The sequence below is a fragment of the Podarcis filfolensis genome, assembly GCF_964270895.1.
Source record: "Podarcis filfolensis genome assembly, chromosome: 13".
Lineage (NCBI taxonomy): Eukaryota > Metazoa > Chordata > Lepidosauria > Squamata > Lacertidae > Podarcis > Podarcis filfolensis.
In genome coordinates this window covers 51082523-51109401 of record NC_139615.1, presented here as the reverse complement: position 1 = coordinate 51109401, position 26879 = coordinate 51082523, and the positions used below count along the sequence as shown (strand labels likewise).

Below are 26879 nucleotides of genomic sequence, written 5' to 3'. Positions count from 1 at the left end.
TGGAGATAATTTTTAAAAAGGTCACTTCAATGTACAATCTAGAGGAGGTTTCTGAAATGCAGCTACTATGGCTGAATGTGATTACTAAGTATTACTCAAGAACACTCTTCCCCATCTCCTAACCTGTAATGATAAGGAAGGTTCCTGGAGAAAAGGCCACCAACACTCACCAAACTTAATAATGATAATAATTTTATTACTTATACATCCGGCTGGGTTTCTCCAGCCACTCTAGGCGGCTTCCAGCAAAATATAAAAACATAATAAAACGTCAAACATTAAAAACTTCCCTAAACAGGGCTGCCTTGAGATGTTCTCTAAAAGTTGTGTAGTTGTTTATCTCCTTGACATCTGACAGGAGGGTGTCCCAGAGGGAGGGCGCCACTACCGAGAAGGCCCCCTGCTGGCCCCCTGTAACTTCACTTCTTGCAGTGAAGGAACCACCAGAAGATCCTTGGAGGACTTCACAGTGTCCAGGCTGAATGAAGGTGGTGGAGACGCTCCTTCAGCTATACTAAAGGAACGTTTCCCAAGGAAAAGTTTCTGGAGAGAAATGATCTCAAGAGAGATACTGCTTTGGCTACTCCCAAACCAAAAAAATTCTAACTGTTTCTGTTGGAGATGAGGCTGGGACTCTTAGCAACTAAGCAAAGTAAGTGAGTGCTTAGAGAGCTCTCCAGCTGTATCTGCACATCGGTATGGGCTGCTGGAAAGAGAGAGGGGCAGGAGGAGGCAAGATGGTAATTAAAGGCAGAAAGGCTGGATTATAGATGTGCATTTTGAATTTTTTAATGCATTTATTCTAAGAGTTTAGAAGCAAAGGCTGATCTGTACAATGCCCCAATACACTGTCTACCTTCATTTTACATGAACATTTATTCCCAACTTTGCTACATCTTTTGTCAGGCCCACATCCATTAATTCTGCAAAATCTAGGGCATCACAGAATAAACATCACATTTCAACTAGCTGTGTACAGGTGTGCTAATTAACAGTCTCACTGCACTCTCTATTTGTCAACCACCTACAAGAACAGCAGAGGGAAATCTGACTGCATATGAGGAATACAGCATCCTGGCTAGTAGGATCAATTACTCTTGATTAGAGATGGGAAGGCCTGGGAAAACCCCCAGAAAAATTGGAAATAAAACCAGTGTTCCCCCCCCCCAATTTTCCCGGTTTTTCCCCAGGCCTTCCCATCTCTACTTTTGATTCATGTCAGACAATATTCAACACAAACTTAGAGAAAGCCAGTGCTACTTGCTACACCAAAACTGCTGCAAGTTAATCAAATCGTTTACAGAAGGATACCACAAAGCATTTCAATCATTATGTAAATCTTTTATTCAGCTTCTGTAATCGCTAGCTGACTAGCTGAATTAATTCCTCAAAGAATTGACATGTGCTGAAATCGGAACAAATCACACTTGCCTTTGCATCCACTTCAGGATCATCAAAAAATCCCTCTGGCAAGGCCTCCGCAGTGTTTTCTTTCCTGAAATGTTAAGGTGATGGCTTGTCTTGAGCCAATTCTGCACTAGTTTTAACTCCTTCAAAACAGATCAGATATCTGCACCGAGAACAGAGCGAGCAACGCAATGCCCACTGGCGCTCCCCACCCGCTGGCCTGAGGCTGAGGAGAAATGAAGGAACCCCTTTTGAGCTAACCATATCAATTGGCACTGTAAGTTTAATTTTTCCAAACCTCCAAGATCCAATAAAGATAAAGGAAACAAATGCAAGAAGCCATTCTCCTAATATACTGCTTTCTCAAAGCTCCATTATGTATGGTGTCCTAATTGTTTAAGTTACGAACACTGTTAAAATACTGGTTCATCTCATCAGACTGTGACTTTTTTTTAAAAAAAAGTACCAATATACGAGGCATACTGAGGATTATTAATTATGAGAACCCAAACACATTTAATTACAAATTTAAATAGGAAGGAAAACCTTTACACTGGCTAGCTTACCTTTCCACAACTTTTTCTTGTATTTCTGCTTTCTGAATAGAGCCAGAATGGGAGACTAAAGGTGCAGCTAAATTTTTATTGTCTGAATAGTCTGCAATAGAGAAAAGAATCACTGCCGGTGTAATATGCACAATTTGAAAGCCCAAGTCACTAAAAATGGATGTATTAATTGCACAAACGATGAGCAGAGAGGGAAAAACTGAGATCACTCAGACCTTGTGATGAACCAAGAAAGTTGATATAAGTATCAACAAAAGGAAATACTTCACAGAATGATTAACTTACAAGATTCACCACTGCTTAGATTGAAATACTGTGCACACTTAACTTAGCAGTAGTCCCACTGGACTCAGTAAACATATCCGAGGACGCATGCATAGGACTGGGCTGCATGTTGGTGATGACCACTACTTTAAAATGACTAGACAAAATTTATTAGGATAGGTCTATCCTAATCCTGAATCCTGAATAGTGTAGCACTGAAGCTCAATTTGTCGCAACTGTGCACTTTTTTAGAAAAGCACCAAATTTACACCCCTTGTAGACTAAAGCTATCACATACACTAAGCTATAAAATAAACTGTTTGCTTATTCATAATACCATTCATAATCACCACATACTAGTCCAGGGATCAGCAACCTTTTTCAACCATGGGCCGGTCCACTGTTCCTTTGCCCCACAAATAACCCAGAAATGCATTTTAAATAAAAGCACATATTCTACTCATGTAAAAACATGCTGATTCCCGGACCGTCCGCAGGCTGGATTGAGAAGGCAATTGGGCCGCATCCGGCTCCCGGGTCTTAGGTTGCCTACCCCCATACTAGTCCTTGAATTGTATATATCAGAATTGGTCAGCTATGCTGTTGTACTATGAGAGAACCGCAGAGGCTCTGCATACTAGATGCTAGTAATGAACAGAACTCCATGCCATATTGGAGTTCCTCAGAAGCATCTGGCTGGCCACACTTGGAAACAGAATTCTGGACATCTACAACCATCAACAGCAGATGATTGCTAGTTTTCATTTGGCATGAGAAGCCACCTAATATGCATGTATGACACACGTGGAGCGCACTGCAGTATATACGGATAAGCCTACCTAATGTGGACAGCAATACTTCGGAAGCCATAAAAGAGGACATGACACAACTTCAGAGGTAAAGTTAAGCAAAACTTCTGATTTGTACCATGTCAGCTGGAGTGGCCTTGGAACTCTCTCTATTTTTTTACTGTAAAGTCAGCAGAGAAAGCCCCAGAGTTACCTGATGGTAAAGCAGTGGTGTCTACTTTTAGAGGGTGGGCTGGTGTTGCTGTATGCTGCACTGTGGACGACAAAGGAGGTTTGCTGCTGTTGTCCTGGATTTCTTTGGCCATCTCTTCTGCCTCTTCCTCCTCCTCCTCTTCTTCAGAGTCTCCAAGTAATAAGCCACCACTTGAAGCTTTGCAAGAGGCCTTTTCTGCTTCTGTTTGTTCATTTTTTCCAAAAAAATCTGCTGGCAGCCTTAAAAAATGAAATAACAACAATAACAATAATTTTATTATTTATGCCCCATCCATCTGCTGGCTTTCCACAACAACTTAAAAACATTCCATCATAATACAAGCCAGAATCAAGACAATTATTTCAAGTACACCTAACCTAAGGTGATTTAAAAAACAAAAACAAAACTTTCCTCCCTTAAATAGACATTCCCCATGCCAAAGCTTTCCACATGGTGGTCACCTCCATTGGGTGTCCCCATCTGGGACTCCCCACGAAATAAGATAATTTTCAATAACAATGTTGTCAGTCACTGCATTTGAACAACTGCCATATGGGAACATTCAAACCACCCTGTTTGAGAGCAAATTTCTCAGCACCAGTTAGAACTTCAGGCAATGAATAACAAATATAACATCCTGTTCATATCCATAACTATGAAAAAAGAAAATGTAAAAACAGAGCTAATAACAACCATCTCAACTTACCCAGAAGAGAGTGTTTGCGGATGGTCCCTTGAATCTGCAAAACATTTTATCAGAGTTCTGTCACATTTAAAACAGAAAAAGAACACAAAGATGAACTTCACACCCAAGCTGCAGTGACCCATGAAGAACTCTGGATCAGTCATGTGACTAAGGTAAGCCAAGTTCAAATCCCCACTCAGTGGGGACAACCTGGGCAAGTCTCTCTCTCTCAGCACACACTCTACCTCTGAGTGCAGGAGACGATAAAAACTTATGATGCCAATGATTATGACGCAATGACTGTGATGTCATTGAATCCCTTGGAGGCTACTTTTTTGCTGACATAGCAACCCACATTATGCAGCCTTAAAATATGTCTTAAATGGATAGAGTGACACCTCCAAGTCAGGACTTTAAAACTATTGAAAAATAGCACCTTCTTCCATCCACATTGCACTGTCATCTCTTTTAGAACTGTGGATGAATGGTGGTATACAAATTTAATAAATAATAATAGATCAATATAACAGGGTTTTTTCAGGTAATTGAGCTAAGGTTTGACCAGTGTTAAAGTGGTTACAGTCAGGTGATGGTATGTTAAAAGAACAATTCATAGGACAGTTACTCCAAGAAACACAGGCATTGCAAGCAGCTGAATTTTCCTTATGTAAAAGTGTGTTTTTTAAAATTAAACATAATTTTATTAATCTAGGTTTTCAAGATGGCCTACAAAAGAGAACCATAAAACAAATATACAACCAATCAAAAACATCAGAAACAAAAGCAATTAATGTGGCAACAGGAAAAATACAAAAAAATAGATATAAAATCAGTTAAAAGAAATTTTGTGTAGCCTTCCCAATCACATAAAACTGTAGTTTACCTAAACATAGCTTTAATCTTCCACTCTAAGGCTAGGACCTTTAACCAAGATTAAATTCACCCCCTTTGGGTGCATTTATTCAAAACACACACCCCCAGCATTTTAAACACTGCACTATAGCAGCAGCTACAGTGTGTAATATACAAGGGCACATCTAGTTGACTAGAAACCATAAATGGTTACTTTCAGCATTTTACCACAATCTGTTCTCTGTCCTAGCAAGTACCCATCAAAAACTAATTTATAATTATTAGCAAATCTGCCTGGCATTCATGTTATGGGTACTCAAATACTACTTGTATTGATTATTAATTCATTTATATTTAATGTCAAAGTAGGCTTCTAGGCAATTAGAAAAAAGTAGAGAAACATAAATATCCATAATTAAAATATTCAATAAAACAATCCTATTACGTCTCTTAAAACAGGAGACTTGGGTTGGGAAAATGCCCGTGTAATAGAATCATTTTCAAAAGCCAGCAAAGTAGCATTGCAGACAGGGCCTCTAGCATTTCAGCAGGGAGTGCATTCTGTAACACTAATGCTCCCAGTGAAAAAGAACACTTTTGCATCATCAAAGTGATAATCATAAAGTCATGGCAAGACTAACTGGGGTTCTTTTATTTAATGTCCTTAACCAGGCTTTCAGGTAAGCTAGTGTGGAATTGTTTCAGACTTTATATGTAAATAGCAACTCCTTAAAATTGATTTGGTGACAGGTAGTTAGTGCAGACCCATTAGTATGGGCATGGTATGTGCTCAGTAAAGAGCACCACTCACCACCTGGTCCATGACATTCTGCACTAGCAGCAGCCTATGAACCAGCTGGAAGGGAAGAAGAACCACAAAGACTGCTAGAACGTGAGGTTACCAACGAATGTGTCACAGTGGCCAAATTGTACTAGCACTCCTCTCCATAGAGACCACATGTGCATCCATGGTCAAATGTGGTTCCAACAACACCTGTTAACTGTGTACCTGTCCCTTTAAAGAGAGTGCATCTAGAAGAGGCAAAATCACCAATTTTCAGCTGCAGGAACCACTTGTCTGCCTTGTCAGCCTCAGTTTATTAGTCCTCACGCAGACCACCAGTGTGTCCAGGTCCTGGTTCAGCTTGTGCACAGATCTCCTGACTCAAACTGTGCCCCAAATCTCCAACAGACTGCTCCTAACAGCTTCATATAATTTTATATAAAACACGCCATCCAAGGAAAATATTTAATCCACAAATGATTTCAAGACAGCTGGGGAACAGGGAAGAACTGTAGAAAAATGACCAGGTCAGTAAGCACAGCCTAACATTTCCATACCTTTGGCTTTCTTGAGTTCTGGAGATTCTGTGTTGGTTGTTTTCCTCTTTAGAGAAGATGAGGTGTCAGGAATAGGACCTGGTACTGATTGTTTAAGATTTTTCAACTGCTCAACTTTCTGCAGGGGTGGGGATTAAAATCAACAGATAAGCACCTGTACTTTATTCCCAAGGAATAAATTATTACAACAAAGAAGAATTTAAGTTCTTTTCACAAAGTAGCACATATTCCACAAAATAAACAACACTAGCAATATTAGCAAGCAAGATTCAATAAAGCCTGCAACAAGGGGCAACAGACATTGTTACTTTTATGTGATTAGACTATTTAGCATATGAAGCAATTTTGCATTTTTGATATAATCATCCTTTTAAAAGTCAATGTTTTAAATGGGGAAAAATGGGGGGCACTATTATGTCTAGTTTGTAAGATAATCAGATCTCATGTATTATTGTACTGCAGAATCATATTAATATTGTCAGTGCATTTCAATTTCTAGATTGGTAATTAAGAAAAGAACTATTAGTCTTAGCTTTGCAACATAACACATAAAACAATTGTTGTAAGCACATTACTTTTTTAAAAAAAGAACTGTCTCTTACCTCTTTGTGTTGCTTCCCAAGCACGTGTGTTTGCCACAACAGTTCACTCTTCACAGGCATGTTGCAGAGAGAACAGCTTAAGTTCCCCAAACTGTTATATGTAGAATTTGGAATCAAGGAAATGAATATAAAAAAACCCACCTCTCAAAACTGCAGTTGTGGGCTTTGAACATGCAACATAAACTTGGCTAAAATACGTATTATTAAGCCACATTATAGCTTTTAAAAGTGAGAAGTAAAATGTAAATTTGTATGTGTGAAGCTATTAAAGAGACTTGGCTTCATAACAATGATTCCTGTACACTTAGTTTTTTTAAGCCACTTTTTGCTTTGCTACCACTCTGCATTCCCACACACCACACCACAAAGTTGTTGGTTGAGTTACACTGAGATATAAGTTACACTGAGATACAGCAAGAGCTTATTTTCCAAAGGGGTAGCTGTGCTAGTCTGCTTCCGCAAAGAACAAGCGTTTCGGTGGCACATCAAAGAAATATGAATTTATTTTGGTCATTTATACAAAAAACGAAAGCCAATGTAGTGTAGTGGTTAGAGTGTCAGACTAGGAATTGGGAGACCAAGGTTTGAATCTGCATTTGGCAATGAAGCTCACTGGGTGACCTTGGGCTTTCACTTGCTCTCAGCCTAGACTACCCCACAGGGTTGTTGTGGGGATTAAATTGGGGGGGGGGGGGAAATCATGTAACTCCATGACAAAAAGGTGAGACAGAAATGAAATAAATAAAGTACTATGCAGCCAGTCTTTCAGACAAGATTGGGAACTGCAGTGAGGATGGAGAAAATGGAGGGTAAGAAGTTGGCAATGCCCCCTCACAAGGCACAGGACCAAACCCATATTTCCCCCTCCCCCCCCCCCCCCGCCAGTCAATCTATTACTGTATAGTTGCGGGTCTTGAGCCCTGCTTGTTTCCACAAGTTAAGGAGAGGGAAGGAGACATAGAAATGGTTATGGCAACCTGGGTAACATCATAATCACTGGTGGAACAACAAATATGTCTTAGGCTGAAGCTCTCTGAAAGACTTCATAATGAACCTCTCCTGGTTCTGAGATTTTATGGGGGGGGATCTTCTTGGGAACTGTCTGCTAATGAAAGGGTTGGTCCATGCTGCTGCTGCGGCTTCTTGCTGTGATTATCTGCATAGTTTCAGTAGATATTTTGTATTCAAATTTAGCTTAATTCCCTCAATGTTTAACTGTTTTTTCCCGCCTGTTGTCTCCCTCCTATGTTTCTAGCTGTTCTTAGTATTATTTGAGTCCCACTCTGGGAACGAGGAGGGGAGCAAATACAACAGCAGCGGCTGCAGAGTTCTTTCCTAAGCCCTTCCGCCCCCGTCTCCCCTCGTCCCCGTCTCCATCCCAGCTGCCCACCTCGCAGCGCTGCTATGGGAGCCCAGAGCAGGAGACCCCCCCCGCCCCCGCCCCCCGCGCAGGAAGGGTATCTGGCGAAGGGAGAGTCGACCCTCCTCTTCTTCCCGGCCGCCGCCTCGCGCTGCTTCGCCCGCATCAGCCGCCGCAGCTCCTCCTGCCCCACCGAGGCCGCCGCCGCCGGCCGCCCCCGAGGCCTCCCGGCCGCCGGACCCGAAGCCGCCATAGCCGCCGCCGAGGAAGCGGGCGCACCGGAAAGCGCGTCATCCAGCCTCGCTCGTCGCGAAGACCTTGCGTCACTCTCTCCCCGCCCGCTCCTTAGCAACCGCCGTGGAGGCCGGAAGAAGCGGAGCAGCCGGTTGAGTGACTGGAGGCGGGACTTCCTTGTTCCTTCGGACGCCCCTTTTGAGATGGTGCCCGGAAATAATGTTAGAGAGAAGTCTTGGGCGTGTGGTAACATTCTCTTGTTAATGATACTGTTTTAAATGCATATTTTGTATTTGACTTCCTTTAGTGGTGTCTCTTTTTGAATCATTTTTTGGTTAACTTAGCTGCGTTGAATGTGCATTCTGTAGGTGTCCTTTGTACAGTAATTAAAAAAAATAAATTCATATTTTGGTTTCCTGTTATGTTGCTTTGAATGGTAAATTTTGTTTGTCTTTCTTCAGAAATGTTTCATTCTAGATTGCTTTATTTGATGTTTTAATGTAGGTTGTAAATATCTTTTGAGGTTTTTTGTTTTTTAAAAAATAAAGCAGTATAGAAATGAAATGAATAATAATGAATGTCTCCTGGCAGCCCTGGCAATGCATGGCTAGGCCCTGAAGCTGGGTTTGGGTTTGTGGTCTGGAATTATTGATCTCTCAAGAAACTCTGAAACTACTCATTCTGAAATAATTAATGATGATTTACAGCTGATGACTGCACTGCTAATGGCAGCAAAAACAACTGCATTGCCACTAAGAAAAATACCAGTAAATATTCCCCTCACCATAACTGGTTGCTTAAGGAAAGCTTCACAAACTAACTTAATGGTTAAACTTGCATGCGAGAAAAATGCAAGAGTTAATGATTAAAAAAACAGATTTATTAAGAGGTGTGCCCTTGTTTCTACATTTTTGGAACAACAAAGTAAATTACGAACATTTTTCCTTTTAAATAATTCCTGGTATTATAAAGTTTCCTCATTATGTAGTCTCTCTCTCCTCTTCATATGTCCTTTCCTTTTTTATTCCAGCCTTTTCACTTCTTTTTTTTGGATGAGAATGTTTGACCTATAATGGTTTCCCCCTACTTATTGTTGCAACCTAACAGTAATTAATAATAATAATAATAATAATAATAATAATAATAATCTCATCTGATTGCAGTACAGACCAGATTTTTTTCAGAGTAGTTTGGGTACAAGGAATAGCTAAAGCCTGCCTCCTGCATATAGTATGGTATGATATTGTAGTTTTATATATAGATACCGGGGGAAAGGTTGGCCCAATGATCGCCACCCCCACCCCCAAGTGATGAACAACACTCTTTACATATTTAAAAAGAAATATGCCAGTTAAAGTGCAATACATACAATAGACCGAAACTGTTGTGTTTTGATTTGTTTTGAAAAAGCATCACTAGTATATGTGTTACCAAAGCAAACATGAAGCTGGCTGTAGTTTTAGAATGTGTAATCATCACTGATTTTCAAAAGAAATTTTCTCCCAAGAAAGAAAATGTTGAGGGCTCACAGGCTTCCAAACTTTTCTTTTCTTTGGATACATTCAGAAGATTACTTAAAACAGAAGGTACATGTGTTATATTTCTTTTTAGCTACTGTTGGTTTTAATAATACCTTGGAACATTTTTATATACAGTATTTTTTAAACTTGAGCGTGCTAATGTTTTATATTTCTGTAAACTGCATTGACATTTTCTTACAATCAATTGGTTTATATAAGAGCAGGCTAATTAGTTGCCTTCTCCCAGGCATGTTTACTGAAAGGTACCACTGAGTTTAACAATAATTTCTTATCAGTTGTTTTTGTTCTTTGAACAGGTCGAGGAGTTTCATATACATCCTCATTAACCCTACAAGAGCCACAGAACCCTGTGTTCTGCTCATGTAGAGTTCAATCTTCAGACAAAAAGGCTCACAGGCATCTGCTACAGCTACATTATTTCCCCCACCAGGCTGTGGACCCAGCCACATCCATTCATTGAGTTGGACCTGGGCCACAATCTCTCCAGCTCAGCATCCTAGCATTTACAACTTATTTTTTCCGGATTTGTGATTTAGTATGATGAGTCTTTTTGTTGCCTATAGCGTTACTTTCAATGTTGTTGCAGAATCCTGCCATTTAATTTCTGCTGTGTCTCCACAGAACTGTTACTAATTCTGCAGGAATTGGTTTGACTGGTTTCCTCATATAGCAGCCCTGGACACTGAAACAGAGGGAGTTTCAAAATAAGTCTGTGATGAGGATTGGAGGGGGCAGGTTTCCCTGCATTTAAATATATTCCCTGATGTGCTCCACCTCCAATAGAGAGAGAGTGGACGTCAGCCTACTTGCATTAGTAGTGTTTCTTCCTGGTGCACCTCATTGGTTCACATGAGTGTTATAGCAACTCCTGGTAGCAAGAGTACAATTCTGAGGCTCACATTTTAATCATATTTGTAACCTGCTTTTCCTCCCCGATTGGAGATTCCCAAAGCAGCTAAAGGTATAAAAGCATTTAGCGTATTGGCACCGACTGAAATAAACCAGAACTGTTCTCTTGAATGCACAGTAAAACATTATGACTAACAAACAGCAGAGACGCAAGCCTAAAGCAAACAAAAGCCCCAAGTAGGGAAATTAAAAGCTTGCTGGAATTTTTAAAAAAAACAATAATGACAGAACACTAGGAAAGGAGTTAACCTAGTCTCATGGATCAGTCGTGTCTCCCTCCTTTTCTACCATTCTTGAAACAAAACAATTTATACTGAATAGTGCTGAAGATGACTTCTCAGGTATGACAGGCACTTCACTGTAGGAAGCAATTTTTATCTTCTTTATAAGGAAACCATGGCTTTGGAGACACTGCTCACCTGTCCCACAGTCCCCACTCTCAAGATCTGATAGTATCTTCCAGGTAGTGGAGTCAGAGATTTGCTTGCAACTGACACCATGATCTTGGTGAACAGTCTCTGGGTGGAGGCAAGGCTGAAGCACAGCTTTGTTTCAAAAATGCGTTTTGAAGCCATAGGAACATGGGAGAACAGGCATGTGGAGTTGGCCTTTCTGGAGACCAGAAAGTTGTTTGCTTTTAGTGTGTGTGTTACAGATCTCAAAAGTTTCCACTTACAGTTTAGATGTTTATTCAAGAGTTTTGAGATCCAGAATGGCTCTCCAGTTTCCATATTTTTTTGCATTGTAAAATATATAAAATGCCAAAGAAGTTCTCTTTGGATGGTACTGGTTCTATCACCCTGATGTTCATGAAATGAGATAACAGCTAGCAGCAGGTATATTTTCCTGGTAGCTCTGTCCTGAGAAGCTCCAGCAAACCAGGGGGAAGGGAGGGGAAATCAAGCACATATCTGTTGTTTACCATTTCCTTACCCGATAGTCTCTGGAATATGCTAGTCTTATACCAGATAGAATTTTGTCAACATCCTTTTCCCTTTGGTGACAGCCTGCCATTTGCTATTGCCCCCGACCCCAGGAGTCTGACCAACACTTCGTGACTGGAGAACACTGCTGCTGCTAATGCCACCCCCTCTTTGGCCACTTTAATTTGAGGAAGGTGTTGTAAGACTGAAGTACTGTAGAAGGCATAACCTTTAATCTTTTGTTTTTATATCTTTAAGATTTTCCTCAAGTGGCAGCAAGGGGGTGTGTGTGGCTACTTTGAATTTAGTTGAAGCCTGGACTACTGACCAACTTTCTGAGCTGAAACTTGCATCTGAGTAAGACAACTCAGTCCATTGCTCTGGTGGAGAACTGAAAGAACTTGTACGTCCACATTTAAGGCGTTGGTGAAAAGAAGAGTAAGCTGCTGAGGACATTACAGATGGCAGAAGCCTCATGGAATTTGCAGAGGGCAAATTCATTTGTTCGGTCCCTTGCAACCCCTTTCCTTTCTTGGAAGGAAAGGTCTCCGGACAGCTCTTGGGTAGGTAGTATAACATGATCATTCCTGAGTTGATTTGCTAAAAGGGGTAGGGGAATCCCACTCCTCTCCCTTTCATTTGAGATTCACAGAGTTCCAGCTAGGATTACAAATTCCTTCACAGGCTTCCCCTCACTTGCAAACATCTACTTGCCGCCTCTAGGCTTCATAACTGCTTTCAGCAGCAGGGCTTGGAAATTCTCTGGGGCAAATAAAGAGGTAGACGTAGACTCTGGTTCTCTGGGCTTCCTCCCAGAGAGCTCTCCCTCCTCCTTGCTTGTAATAGGTTCTAACACCAGGTTACACTATGGAAAGGGCTTCCTCATCTCCTTACAGAGGGGTGGGTGAGAAGCAGGTGAGACAACCTGCCACTTTTTGCTTACAGCAATGTTCTCAGCCCACTGCTGCTGCTTAGCTTAGCCTGATTCAGCAGCATGCAATGTTAAGAAAAGAACCGTCTGTCATCTTAATGCAGCAGGAAAGCAATCACCAGCAATCACACCCTCTTCCCTCTAACTGAATTTTTGCAGGGTTGTGCACTTTGTGGTCAAGGTGTGGACCAGCTGGAGGGCATTAGAATGGACCCCCCACACCATAACCTTTCCAATGGATACCATCAGAGAGCGGAGGGGGTCATCCTGAGCAGCTGCTGCTTAGGTTGCTTCCTCCCCGAACTGACCAGGCACACATGCCAAGCTGCTTGCCTGCATGTTGCTGAGACTTCCTAAGGGTAGCTATGCGTAAAACTGACACCACTGTACACATTATCCTCACCAGCCTAGGCAAGTGAAGCACCTAGGCACTACAGGACCCATAATTCTCCTCAGGATTTGGCTTTGGTGTATTTCTATGCCTTTGCTAGCTGTATGGAGGAGAGACTCTGGGATAGGTGGGGTGGGAGTTGCTGCACAGGGGAATCAATGTTTTGCTCAGCAGCCTCCACAACTGAGAAGCACGCGGCTAACCAAGTAGCTGGCGTAGGCCAAACTCTTGTGAGGCTGTTGTGCCACATTCATCATTCATGTGACTAACTCTGCCCCCCTCCCCCACCATAGGAGACAGGAAGTCTGATGGGAATTTCCTGCTCCAGAATGTCCTACACTACCCAAAGAGAACACAGAACATATACACAATATATCACAAATATGTAAAAATGACCATCAAGGACCTTATCGATGTTCAGCCACTAGTTAAAAGCACAATACATCTTACAGTACATTCAAATTTAGGCATCCTGAAAGTAAGACAGATAAAACCTCAGGTGGTTAAATCTTTCCTACATCTGAGAACACATACGATTTTACTTAACAGCATCATAGTTACAGTAGTTGCTCTGAATGATTAATGAAGGAAAGCAACATGTAGTTTAGTTGAAACAGATATGATTACACAAAGGCATGTTTTGAAATATAGTCAAGAAAAACAGCAGAATGTGTTGTATTATTTTTTGGAAAGAAGAGCTTTACATCTAAGCAGAACACGTGACAACCAGTAAGCAATGGTCAACATGCAACAGGATTACTGGACTCTGCTTAAAATAAAATTTTGAATACTAAACAGGTGCTCCAAAATCAAGAGCAAACTCTTCTTCTTGCTCACAGAGCAATTATTTCTCCTAGTTACTTAAAATAATGCCTCATTCTGCCAGGGCCATGTTCTTCAACTGCAGTTTATCAATTTCTTGACCAATACTGCCTTCCACTGTATCACACTGTGCAAGGAAACCCTAAAAGCAAAATTAAGGACAATGAGGCTTAATGCAATAGGGTATCTAAAAACCAAGCATAGTATTTTTTTTATATAGGAAAGACAGCAAGAACAACTTAGCTTATGAATCATAGGCACAAGTAACTCTTTTTATAAAACATACCTAAGATCTGGTGTAGCAATAACCAGTTTGCAATTTGGAAGCCAGCCTCAGGAAAGGGTCTCCCTCCCTCTAGCTTTCTTTACTCTCTTTAATTTGAATTGAACCCACCCTTCCTGTTCTTCTTAACCATAGTTTTACATCTGAAAATCATGGTTTCCATCTTGACCAAGAGTTCAAACTGATAGTGGGCTTGTAAATCACAGCTGAGAGGGAGCATGATCAGGGTTTACCAAAATTAGGCAATGGTGCAAATGTAATGCAAAACCACAGTTAAAGGAACAGGAACAGGAGGGGTTAAGACACACCAGAAATGGAACATATGCATTCCCAAGGCTCACTCCCAGTTTGCAAGCAATAGTTTAACTACTTAGGAACCAGTAGATTAACACTGGGAATCCATGAAATTGTTACCATTCAGCTATTCAAATATAAATGTTTGCTATCTGCAAGAAAGTCTGCAAAGGAAAAAAAAGAGATTATCAGGTGTTCAACTACCGAATGCTCCTCCGAGGAGTGTGAGAAAGCCTGGGACTGGTGAGCAATGTGACTTCTAGGTGCTTTTGTCAAACTGCATGCTGTTCTGGACTACTATTTTGTTTATATTTTCTGAAATTTAAAATGCAATTCCAAGGTCCTGCATGGGAAATGTAACCAATACAAATGGTAATAAACACATAGCTAGGACGATGCTTGATTTTTCTTCACTTCTTGATAAAAACATGTACATACTTATTTGCTTTTTTAAATTATTTCTCTGTTTCTTAATGAGATTGACTATATGCGTATCAAATGATTGAAAGTTTGGAGTTTTGTTTTTGAGATTTTAACAGAGGTCACATGATTTTTCAAGAGACTTGGCAGTTCCACTTCCTAATCAGATGAACACAGTTACACTTGGTACAGGACTTACCTGAACCTTTTTCACTAGCCCTTTCTTTTTCTGTTTACAGTCACTGAAGTTTTCTGGGAGAGTCTGTGGCAAAACAAAATGGATGGTGTCTAATTATAAAAGCAATATATAAAGTTGTATGTCCAAATATAGTTCTTGCAATTGGTACCTCAGTAGGTATATGCACAATTTTGATGACAGCCTAAACAGAACCAATCACCTATATAATCTAAATTCATTAAACACCCAGTCCAATGGCACTGCTAGTTTATACTGCTGCATGCCTAGCACACTCTATACACCAGCCATGGAGAACCCACCAGGCCTTTCCATGTAAGTGAAGCAGCAGCACTGACCATACTTACAAAGTGATGTGCAAGGGGCTTCGCAAGAACCCGAAATCAGGTCATGCACTGTGCCATACATCTGCCTTCACAAGTTTTGATAACCAGCTGATTGTGGCACTGGCAAAATGCTTTGCAGTGGTCAAAAAATGGACACATGATTCCACTGTGGTGTCAGGAAACTGACAAGTGGGTAGCACTGTCCACCTGTCAAAGTTGGCCTGTTGGGGGGATGATTATCTGGTCTGCCAGCTGGATCCCGTTCCCCACTTCTGCCATAAATTACTGCAGAGCAGAGAGATATGACTTTGTGTGTCTTCTCACAAGTTATGTGCAATCCTAAACCATTTGAACAGTTATAGCATCTGCAAAGCAGGCTTACCAAAATGAAAGACTCAGTTACAATAGATACTAGAGCTCTTAACATTTCCACCGGAAGCTGCCGCCACCTAGCTTTCAAAAGAACAGACAAATAAAAAACCAGAATGCCAAGTTCCTCTTCACACAAGTCCCTCATCAAGCAACACAAAGTGCTATGAAAGTGGAATTCAGGTCCATGTGTGAGGCTCTTGGTTAAACTTGACAGAAGAGTGTGCCTTCTGAATTTATTCTAAAACTATCCAACCCTAAAAACTATGCAACCCATTTATTACACACCCAAATTGTGTTCATTGCACCCTGGATAGTCTTGTGTTAATTCTTTCTCTCCTGAATCAATATATTTCAAATGCAAAAAATGTCCTCGTCATTTACAAGCTAATTTTGAATGCCGCTTCCATAACCATGTAACTCTAAACACAGGGTTCTTTTGAATATAAGCTGACACTCGTGTCACCTTAGTTTTGCTTAGGCCCAATTATGGGCCCAGAAATGTTACCTAATTATAGAAATCATGGTGCAGACACATCACAGTGATTTCCACAGAGAGTTCCTTTTTAACTAACAACTTTTCAGAATGAACAAACATGGATGAAATATTGACCTTTCATTTGGGATTTAAAATCTATGCTACACAGGTTTTCAACAACGATCGCCTATATATATATATATATATATATATATCCGGTGTGTGTGTGTGTGTGTGTGTGTGTGTGTGTGTGTGTGTATATATATATATATATATATATATATATATATATATATATATATATATAAAATGTATGTATGTATGCATGTATCTTTTACAATTATGCCTGACCAACTTGAAAATTTTCACCCGGTATTAAATTCTCAGCTGTCCTTCCCCGCTAAATACTGCTAGCCTCCAATATTGTGAAGAATGGAGAAAGTGACCCCCACACTTTGAAACCTAAATCAGAGGGTGGACTGGGATGGATTTTTAGCTGTCAGCACAAGGCATCACGGGCAAGCATAGTTCTTAAGCTACCACATAACTGGAAAAAGCAGAATTATGAAAAACAAGGTATTAAAAAAATATTAAAATATATACAGGTCCCAGATTTCTTGGCACAGAATTATTAGTGCACAGTATATATACGGTAGATACTATTGATAAGCAAGAGACATAAAATTATGAACTTGGAGAAGGATTGATGTATTATCCCAGTGGAACAAAATGGTTCAGAGGACACCTCAGTCTGCCAAATTAGACTGATATGGTGAAAAATCTACTGACTGCACAAATGTATTTGCGCACAAAGATTACTTAAATAACAATGCTCTTTCATACTGTGGTTATTTCAAAGTGGTTGTTTTAAATTTTTTGGGTGATATTTAATGTTTAAACATACTAAGAACAGGCACACTGAAATGGAAAGTCCACTAATTTCAATGAGTCTACTCTGATTATAATGAACATTGAATATCAGCCACTGTAATTCTAACTTTTTGTAAGAGACCCTGGGAGCCTGTTGAAAGGCAGGTATACAGCCCTTAAATAAAATAGATAAATATCAAGGATTCTCAAGTGCTCAATACAACGTCCTAGAGTACTATCATCCCATACTGCTGATGGAGGCCACAGCTGAGACACTTCCATGCCCAAGGCCACCTGGTGACTTTGTGACTTTGTGACTGAGGCTAGACTCAGTCAGACTCAGTCAGACTCAGTCATACTCTTAGCCACCAAAGCATACATCAGACTGTCGAAGAAGTATCCTCTGAACCATTCTGGATCCGAAATGGTGTTATGGCAAGGTTATTCTATTCCGAAAATAGGGACTGTGTTAGTTAGGTTAAACGTTTCCCTCAGTGGAGAGTTCTAAAACACAATTTACCTTCTGTAAGAAGAAGGCCTGCATTTTGCAGGGAACACTGTGCCGAGCAAGAGGAAAACGCAATTAAGAATTTCCAAAGTAATAAAAGAAGCTCACTTAATTGACAGAGATAATTCAAAAGTGCATTACAGGGAACCAAGGGAAACTTGTTAAAAATGATAGGGAGAAACAAATTGTCATGTCAGTATTGAACCACGGATGGGGAACCTGTGGCCCACTGAATGTTGTCAGACTACAATTCTGGGCTCCTCTGGAAGGAAGGTTGGGATATAAATTCAGTTAATAAAGAAACTCCCTGACCATTGGCTATGCTTACAGGAGCTGATGAGAGCTGGTCCAAGAATATTTGAAGGGCACCTTATGCCTCTTCTATATAGATAATATATATGATTGGAACATGACGTTTGTAATTTTGTCATAACTACAGGCTTCACATCAGTTACTTAAGGAATCCACTCAGAAATAGCCCTGGTTGTGAACACTCAACAAGATCCCCAAGACTGTGTTTTGAAAGCTCATATTCACTAGGCAACTGGCAAACACAGGATCACAGCACCAAACAGATCTTAACGTCACCAACTCCGAGTTGGTGGCGTGAGAAAAACATTACAGTAACATTCAATTCAGATCTCACCATCTTTCCTTTTTACCTTAAGTCAGCTTACGTCTCCTCTCCAGGAATACGTTGTCCAACTATTCAAGGTTTTAAGAGGTGAAGTTAGCAATACACCTTGAGTTACAATAACATTTGAATATTCAATTAAAATAAAGTTCATCAGTAAAGATAATTTAATGCTTGGGGTGCTTGTGCAAGACCCTGTCACCAACTGCAATTTAAGGGCTTGGTGATAGCAACATCTTGCAGAGGGAGCCTGGTTCGTTATTCATTTGGAATGTTTTCAGATGGGCTATTTCAATTCAGAGCTAGTTTGGGACTTTGATATCTAAAGAACCTCCCTCTACCCATATGAACCTGTCCGCACGCTTCAGTCGCCAGAGGAGGTTCTGCATCTCATTACCATCAGAGGTGCATCTTGGTGGTTGTGGCCAAGCTATGAAACTAGTCTCTGCCTTGAGAAATCAGGTCGCATCACTTTATCTTCAGGCTTCAATTAACAACAATATTATTCTAATGAATTTTCAGTAAGGCATTCTTGAATGTGTTATCTATTCTCAGTGTGCTGTCCCTGTTGCTTTTTATTTTCTGGATTTTGTTGCTTTTATAATTATCATTTTATGATCACTGCTTTTTTAGGGGTGGGAAGGCAATTTCTCCCTAATCTGTATCAAGCTGTATCTCACATAGTTGTTGTAGAACCTTCTTACGATCCATATTGGCCAGTGTGGTCCAACAGATATTTTGGACTTGGACCAGAGTTCATTCCTTTTTCACTCAGGCCTGGCTCCCTGGATGGTTTGTAGGCAAGTCGATCTCAGTTCGCCATCTTACAGTGGGAATAACTAGCCTACATCACAGAACTATTGTAGTGACGAAGAGGACTGCTGCATTAGTGATAATGAAATATAAAAATGTTGGGATGGGTTCATCTGTTTGGACTTCAATTTCATCTTCCAGTTTGTGCCCTTCCATACAACTCTGCATTATTAATTATTATGGTAAACACTACATTATGCAACTCCCAAGGTCTATGCCTTCTTAAAACATTCCAATAAAAATCATTTCCAAGTAAAGAATTTGATCTTTTTGAATTGCACCAAGTACAGATTAAGCAAATACTTCAACTACTTTAGGCTACTGGAAAAACTTTTCAGATTTTACACAGCATGTAAAATCAGATTTACTTTTTAAAGGCCTTTTTTTAACCAATGTAAGTCAAATAAAAATACTAAGTCACATCCCTTTCAGTTGAGCAGTGTAACTTTTTCATAGATTTTCCAGTTCAAAATTTTATGGAAAACCCACATAACCCTCTCTTAAAGATTTTAGATGCTGTAAGTGCTTTGAAATGTTTTTTAGCTGGTTCCTAATTAACTTTACAATATCTCAAATATGTTTTTATTCTTTTTTAATATTTTGATGTTTGCTGCGCTGGGCTCTTTTGGAAGAAAAAAGAAGAATGGATATTTAGTTAACTAAGTAATAAATTTATAACATCTCTAGGTTTAGTTATTCAATGGTCAGAACATAAATCAGTCCACTATTTGAAAGCGAAAATAGGTTTTTAAAGGTTACAAAACTAGTATTTTCATCTCCAAAATATTTTGAAAAGCTCACAAAAACCAGTTATCTAATTATTTAAATGTGCATCTTTATTTAAGCAGTCTTACAGACACCCCCTTGTATCTGCAAAGTCTAGCTAAGGAAGTTGCATAAGCACATCAATTCATTTTTCTAAAGTTACTAATGCACGTTTAAACAAGTTCTTCAAGTATAAATGAGGAACACAATGACTGGCTATTAACACAAAAGTGTTTGATCTCATTCTCCTAGCTCTATTGAAGCTAGAATGTAATTAATCAGGACTTTCAGTGTGGTATTCAGATAAGTTTTATTCAGAGAAGACCCACTGAAATTAATGAATAAGACTAAGATCCATTAATTGCAATGGGTCTTGTGTTGTTGTTTAGTCGTTTAGTTGTGTCCAACTCTTCGTGACCCCATGGACCAGAGCACGCCAGGCACCTCTGTCCTCCACTGCCTCCCGCAGTTTGGTCAAAGCAATGGGTCTACTCTGAATAAAAATTAGCTGAATACCTAAAGGAATGAATGATTTGCAACCTATAAATAAGGTTCTAAAATATGTATTCTAAGAAATGATAAAAGGAATGGAAGTTTTGGCATTTAAACGTTTGATCTACTTGTAAGCTGTCTAGGAACATTTTACAAATGTTTTGTAAAAAATAACTAGTTATAGGAAAGTATCTCCCAATTTCTTTGTGGACAAAAAGAGCTAATATTCAGCATGCATACTGTAATAAATGAAAACCTGAATCTGATTTTGTAGTTACAGATGGATATTGAACCTCGCTATGTTTTAGTCTTCCTAACCTACAATACATTGACAAAAACCTAGTTCTCTTAAAGCTATTGAAGCCCAAGCCAGTGTAATAATAGACTGTACTTCAAATGGACCCAGAATCCCACAAGCTTAGCAGAAGAAAACCTCTCACATTATAATATAACAGCTTAAGACTCAGTTATTATTTCTGTGCAAGAAAGAGCAGATACACTCATGAGGAACATGTTATGTACCTATTTTGCTGCATGTGTACATGGTAAGAAGCTGTGATGCACTGCAGACTTCTATCATGTATACCTTTGGTGAAACAGACACATTCTGCCAATTGTGATGTTACGATAAACACAATGCAAACACTTTTTCCTACAGAGAAGCAATATTGGTGTGGGGAAATCACTGTGCATGAAATGGTCCTTCCAACTTTTAAAAAGTTTTTTTAAAAAATAAAAATAAATAAAAACAGGATTCACTTTTCTTTGTCTTTTCTGCCATTTGTGAGCAAAACGTTAAACATATGTAGAAGAAAATGTTCTGCTTCTATGAGGACAAATTGCATTTGAATTTGTAAGTTTTGGGCGCTAGTCTGGAGGAGTACATGAGAAGTTCCAAATGTGCAAGAAAGCTATTTTTCTTTAGAACACTAGCAGCTCATCTACACAGCTTTGAAAGGTGCTTATTCCTGCCTCCTTTCCAGAGTTCTGGTACCATCTTCCCAGTTAGTGGAAAGGGAAACTGCTATTCAAAATGCCTCTGGTGCATGAGGGCAACTGTATGTATACAGGCTTACCCCCACTTACGCGTGTTCTACTTGCGCACAACTGTGCATATGTGCAGCGCCAGAAAATAAATAAATCGAATCATACAAGGAAATGGTGGGAGAGAGCTAGAGAGTCCTCGTGGCTCGTAAGGAGGCCCTCTCTAGAGCCTGAAGAGGACGTCAGTGAGGGCAGAGGAAGCCCCAAAGAGACCTGAGGTGCAGTGGGGCTTTGTTTAGGCTGCTCAGCCTCCCCACCTAACAGCTGACACATGGGGCAGTGCAGCAGCCACTGCTGTCCCACGCATCCTCCAGCAGGCCCCAGAACTTCAACTAGTTGAAGAGAGAGAGAGAGTTGTGTGGAGAGCTGGAGAGTAGGAGAAAACAGGCATTTAGAGGCTTTTTAGAAGGTGCTCCCCACTTGACGTTCATTTCACTTATGCACAAACCCCTGCATGAGTGGGGAGACGGCTAATTCGCTTTTCTGGAGTGGGAGCCTTAGTAAACTGAATACAGTGAATAATTTGATAAATGATAATAGGATGCCTTATGAAGAATGTGTATATGGAACTATTGTTTGTGTGTTACAGAAAATGGGCAGTGTAACAGAGATACCTATTTAATAGTGGGGAAACAACGGGTTCATAAAAAAGCCCTAAAAAGCCATTAATGTGGTGCCTACTAAGTGACTAGGAAAGCCTACTATTCCGAAGCTAATATTACTTAAAAGTACAACTAAACGTTCTTTCAGAGATCAACAACTTATTGCTATAATTGTTTACTCACAATGGCATCAATTTGTTCCAGAATCTTCATAAACTGTTCAGCAGTTCCCTTGATCCGCTTGTCCAACTGGTTAAGAGCTTCAGTTTGAAGATTCTTTGCTAGAAATCCCTGTATGGAAATTGTAATTTCTCATAAAAATTTACTCATAGCATACCTGAAGACATCTTATCTAGATAATATAATTTATCATGTTGTTTGTCAAAATACTATTATACACATTTATTATTTTGAAGGATTAAAAGAGGAGTCAATAAATAGCTAGAGCATTTTTCTAGAAGAGGCATAAATATCAAGATAGGTGACCGATCTTTTGAGGTAAATTCATTTAAATTAGGAAATATAGTATCAACAATTAAAAATTATAAAGCTAGGTAAACTATTGAAATAAGAAATCAACTTACTTTTTGAATACCTCCAAGCTCTTTATTAACATCTTCTATTTTTTTTGCTATTTGTTCCACAGATTTCTCCAAATCTTTCAATTTCTTTAATTCAGTCTCTTCTTCTGGACTATTCTGGGTAATTTAGAACAAGATGGCACAGGTTTACATCAATCCTAACATTTATGATACATTTATTCTAGCATACAATAACAAAGATTTAGAAGCTTGCTATTACTCCATTCAGCACCCTGGCTTCTCTCTACTTCTAACAGTTATCAATTTGCTTGGTGTTGGTTTTTTTAAAAAAATCAATAGACTCACTATTTCAATGGATGTGCAACCAAGTAAAGATGGTTACTGCTGTTGGCAAATACTAATATGTACCTAGAAGTTATTATTTTATGTTCTTCGGCAAAAGAAAACAGTATCCAAAGCAGTAACATACAGCTACAGTTAAGATTTTGGAAGATGCATGTATTTTAAATTGCGTCGTTAGGAAAAGGAGGGGTTCCTTTTCAAAAAGCAAGTTTATTTAGATCAGGGGTAAAAAATATATGGTCCCCCAGATGTTGCTGGACTCAATCAACTCCAGCCAGCCTGGCCAATGTTCAAATATGATGAGTTGTACTCTAACAACATCAAGGGGAGCGGGGGCACAGGTTCCCCACCCCAATCTAGATGATTTGGGTTCCTTCCAGTTCTGTTTGAGAAGTTATCACAGATATGCAATGCACATAAATATTTCAGTAGAGAACAGAGAGTTTATTGTGTAGGAACAAGTACAGTAAAACAAGGTTATTGGTTAATTAAGGCTCCATTATTTGAAGATGTTTTGCGTACTGCCTTGTGAATGATTTTTTAAAAGGCAAAATAATACATTTTAAGATAAACAGAACAAAAAAAGAGCAACATGGGAAGAACAGAGAGGACAGAAGGCAGAAAAGACATTAGAAACGAATCCACAGCAAGTTAGGCACATAAGTCCCACTAAAATCAGGGGCTTGAGTGGAAGAGCTGCTTCTAAGTTAGTGGAGGAGTATTGCAGAATAGCTGACACTAAATCTAGAGAAGTTCATCTGCTTGTGCAAGCTCCTTTTCAAAATCTTTTTGTGATCCACTAGGGTTTATGTGCTGCAGCCTGTAACACATTGCAGTGCTGCATGGAGAGACATCGTCTGCTCATGCTAGTGCAAGAGGCTGTGCAGCAGTGCAAATAGTGGATCCAAGCCAGGGATCGGATAAAACTACCCCCTCCAAAAGTGAAAAAACGGGGAAACAAAAGCATAGTCAGTTTTCCTTACTGGAGAGCAAGGAGAAAGTGCTCTGCGCTTGAGAAGAAATAGCAAGTGAGCAAATGTCTTATTGGGGGGAAAAATATGACTTCTCATATTAGGAAGCTCAACGATACATGTTCATCCACGTGTGTTTCTGTGTGTGGAGGGAGGGAGAGAGAGAGGGAGAGAGGGAGGGAGAGGGGAAAGAGAGACACAGCCTTCATAAAATGAAAGTTACCCTTTTTCCAATCAGCATGACTTTACAACCGTTTTTAACTCCAAATGTTGCCAAAGGCTGTTCCATTTCTTTCAGGGATTTTCCTAGGAGGAAAAACAAAGAAACCTACAAATTTATTTGGGAAACTTCAGCAAACAAAATGAAGAGTCAGTTTTACGTTCATTTACAAATATGGAACAACTTGTATACCTTTTATACACCTATACCAGCATAAAGCTGAAAGCGTCACCTGATTAACATAAAAGGCTCCAAAAATGCTCGTTGTTGATATTGATACAAGGTATCACTTGGAAGCCTATGACACCTCTGACTGCCAAAGTATATTGTGACATCACAGAGAATCAGCTGCTTATACTAGAACAGGCTGTACTCATTAAACATAATTTTTAGAGGCTCTATTTATTTGATAAAATATCGAGCTTAGTTCTCTTTAAAAGGAAAGCACAAAACAAAACTTTTTTCAAAACAAAACAGAAACAGAAGACAAATGAAATCATCTGAAAAGGTTTTTAGCGTTACTTTGATACTCAGTTTAATAAAATAAAATAAAATTCAACAATTGGCAAGAGCCAGTTATTCTTCTCTCATGGGTTCCTAATACCTTAAAATGGTTATGAGAATCCCAGAAATTAGTGTAGCAGTAATACCATTCATGTTCCTTTTCAAACTACATGCACTATAATAAATCTGAAACATTAAAACTGACCCAGCACACTGTAACCCATTAATGTGAACAGAGCCCACCATCCATTATAGCTCTTTATCATGGGCTCAGCAAGCCTCTCATATCTCCTGTGTAATACATGAAACTGTAAAAAAGCGGAGGTGTGCCAAATATCATACATGCCTAGTAGCCTGTGTTCAGGTTGATGAGCCAAAAGTTGTGTAAGCTTGACTCAAATACACAGTGCCTGGGCAAATATATTAGTAAAAAAAAGCAGAAGAATGAATATTGGTGATTAATTGTTCTCTCTCACAATGCATGCACGTACTTCAGCATTTGATAAATAAAACTCACTTTGTAGTTTTAACTGATTCATGATCTGTTCTCTGGATGAATCAATTTTTAAAAAGAGATGAAATTAGCATAGCTGTTCCTCAAAAATAAATCCTCACCCAATTGTATATAGTTATTTAAGACCAGTTCTAACTGATATTTTGCCCCACTGAACTCAGTGGAGCCTAATTCTGAGTTGCCATGCATAGGATTGTGCTGCAAATATAAAAACGTTACTTACCTTTATATATCAGTTTCTGAAAAGAAATTGGAACTCCAGTAACTTGTTCAATTAAGAGAGCCATATCACGCACTGTTGGCTGACTGTCTTCTTCTTGAGAAGCAACCTGAAGACTGTGTTTTTCACTACCTGAAAATACCACAATGAAAATATATTCAGATTACAAACTGGGTTTAGCTCAGCCCATATGTGCTGCAAACTACAGCCTTACAAGCAAGTATTTAACAAATAAAGTTTACCTAACATGGAGATAAAGCAATGGGGTAAAGCTTCACACATGAAAGGTTCAACCATAATCATACTCAGAGTAGGCCCACTGAAATAAACAGGTGTGGCTAACTTTAAGTCCATTGATTTCAGTGGGTCTATTCTGAGTATGATGACTTAGTTGAATATGGCCCCTAGCGTACACTCCCAGGGGCTCAGCCTTTGCCATCCTGGTGCCTTTGAACTACAACCCCATCAGCCGCAGCCAGAACAACAAAGAAGGCTGGTGTGAACCCAAAGGCCTCTCAACCCACATCGGCGTCTCTGCCTGCATCCTCAAATTGCCATCTTCCCCCTGCTACAAGACTGTTATCCACTGGCCAGTCTTTATTACTGACCCCAGTAAAGCCATGCAGGTCCCTCCCATCCCTGAATTCACTGAACAGCCAGCTTGCATTATCCACATTTATCAGATTGTGCTGCAGAGGTTCTCTTACTGACCTTAATCCTAGTAAAAAACATGTATATATAGTGGCTGATAATACAAGAGAATGACTTTAAATGTCTTGAGCCATTTGTATATAATTTCCAAAAATTCCTCTAACTTCAGTTCAATATCCTCTCCCCACCCCCGTAAAACAGATTTTGGGAAGAGGGCAAGAACAGCTTGCTTAGGGTCACCCTGCTGAGCTCATTGCGGAGGTAAAATTCAGTCTCTTTACAGTCTCTCCGAGTCATCCGTTGCCCAGCTGTCCAGGCACCCTCTGACATCACAGCAGAGGAACTATGACACCTCTGGCTGCCAAGGATATTGTGACATCACAGAAATTGGCAAGAGCCAGTTCTTCTTCTCATAGGTTCCTAATACTGGGCACGTTCACACATGCTCTGAGGCACTCTAGCCTTGGAACCTCCTGGGTTTCAGGAATGGGGTCAAGCTATGTATGCATGTATGTATGGAGGAAAGCACACGTAGATGTACAAATGCAGGGATGGATGTACGTGTGAATGCACGGATGGATGGATGCATGAATGCACAACTGCACGGGGGGATGGATGGATGTGGGCGCGATGCGTCTGGGGGGGCCAGTCTGCGCGTGCCACCCCCTTCCCCCCCCTCATCTCCTTCCCTCAGCGGGGCGACATCCACGGGGGAGGGAGCGGCTGCCGGGGGCGCAAGGCCGCCCGTTCCCCGCCCGCCTCCGGGCTCCCTCCGCCCGCCCGCCCGCCCGCCGCGGCGGAGAGAGGCTCCGCTAGGCCCGAAGCCCCGGCCTCGCCCCCCGCCCCGCCCGGCCGCGCTCTCACCGTAGGTGACGGTCACCGTCAGGGCCGAGCCCCCGCCGCCGCCGCCGCCGGGCACCGCCATGCCCCGCTTCGCCCTCGCGGAGCCCACGCCGAGTGCCGCCCTCCGGCGCCGGAAACTGCCGGCCGG

At 40.3% G+C, this 26879-nt stretch overlaps 2 protein-coding genes and 1 long non-coding RNA gene across 5 annotated transcripts in view; 1 reads left to right on the top strand and 2 right to left on the bottom strand.

The window, feature by feature from the left end:
- ZNF830 (zinc finger protein 830) overlaps positions 1–8707 on the bottom strand; it is a 16616-nt gene extending 7909 nt beyond the window's left edge. Inside the window, exons 1-7 of the mRNA XM_083584024.1 lie at positions 8172–8707; positions 6720–6810; positions 6118–6235; positions 3946–3979; positions 3240–3478; positions 1974–2064; positions 1432–1495 (exon numbers count right to left, since the gene is read on the bottom strand). Coding sequence (XP_083440150.1) covers positions 1432–1495; positions 1974–2064; positions 3240–3478; positions 3946–3979; positions 6118–6235; positions 6720–6810; positions 8172–8566 — 1032 coding nt within the window. The 5' untranslated portion in view covers positions 8567–8707. The remainder of the gene's footprint in view (positions 1–1431; positions 1496–1973; positions 2065–3239; positions 3479–3945; positions 3980–6117; positions 6236–6719; positions 6811–8171) is intronic.
- Positions 3986–13697, top strand: LOC310748319. Its single transcript, XR_014541289.1, has 2 exons — positions 3986–6087; positions 10151–13697. It is a non-coding gene; the product is annotated as an uncharacterized lncRNA (long non-coding RNA).
- On the bottom strand, positions 11436–26879 carry BAG1 (BAG cochaperone 1). Of its 3 annotated transcripts, XR_014541275.1 has the most exons (8): positions 26753–26879; positions 25241–25369; positions 24003–24085; positions 22509–22622; positions 22108–22215; positions 18237–18279; positions 15027–15089; positions 11436–13972 (listed from the first exon to the last, which is right to left on the bottom strand). XR_014541275.1 is itself a non-coding variant. In XM_083584018.1 (7 exons), the coding sequence occupies exons 1-7, from the start codon at positions 26811–26813 to the stop codon at positions 13883–13885; spliced, it is 648 nt and encodes a 215-aa protein (XP_083440144.1). In that variant the 5' UTR covers positions 26814–26878; the 3' UTR covers positions 11436–13882. The 3 variants fall into 3 exon arrangements, 2 of the variants coding, with proteins under 2 accessions (XP_083440144.1, XP_083440145.1); XM_083584018.1 differs by lacking the exon at positions 18237–18279 and having other exon boundaries at positions 26753–26878; XM_083584019.1 differs by lacking the exons at positions 18237–18279; positions 26753–26879 and adding an exon at positions 25949–26190.

Excerpts from the sequence above, each read along its gene's own strand:
- BAG1 (XM_083584018.1), bottom strand. The coding sequence starts at position 26,813 with ATGGCGGTGCCCGGCGGCGGCGGCGGCGGGGGCTCGGCCCTGACGGTG. Across the intron at positions 25,370-26,752 it reads GACGGTGACCGTCACCTACG|GTAGTGAAAAACACAGTCTT; the intron begins GTGAGAGCGCGG and ends TGGTATTTTCAG. Across the intron at positions 22,623-24,002 it reads TCATGCTGATTGGAAAAAGG|AATAGTCCAGAAGAAGAGAC; the intron begins GTAACTTTCATT and ends TAAATTACCCAG.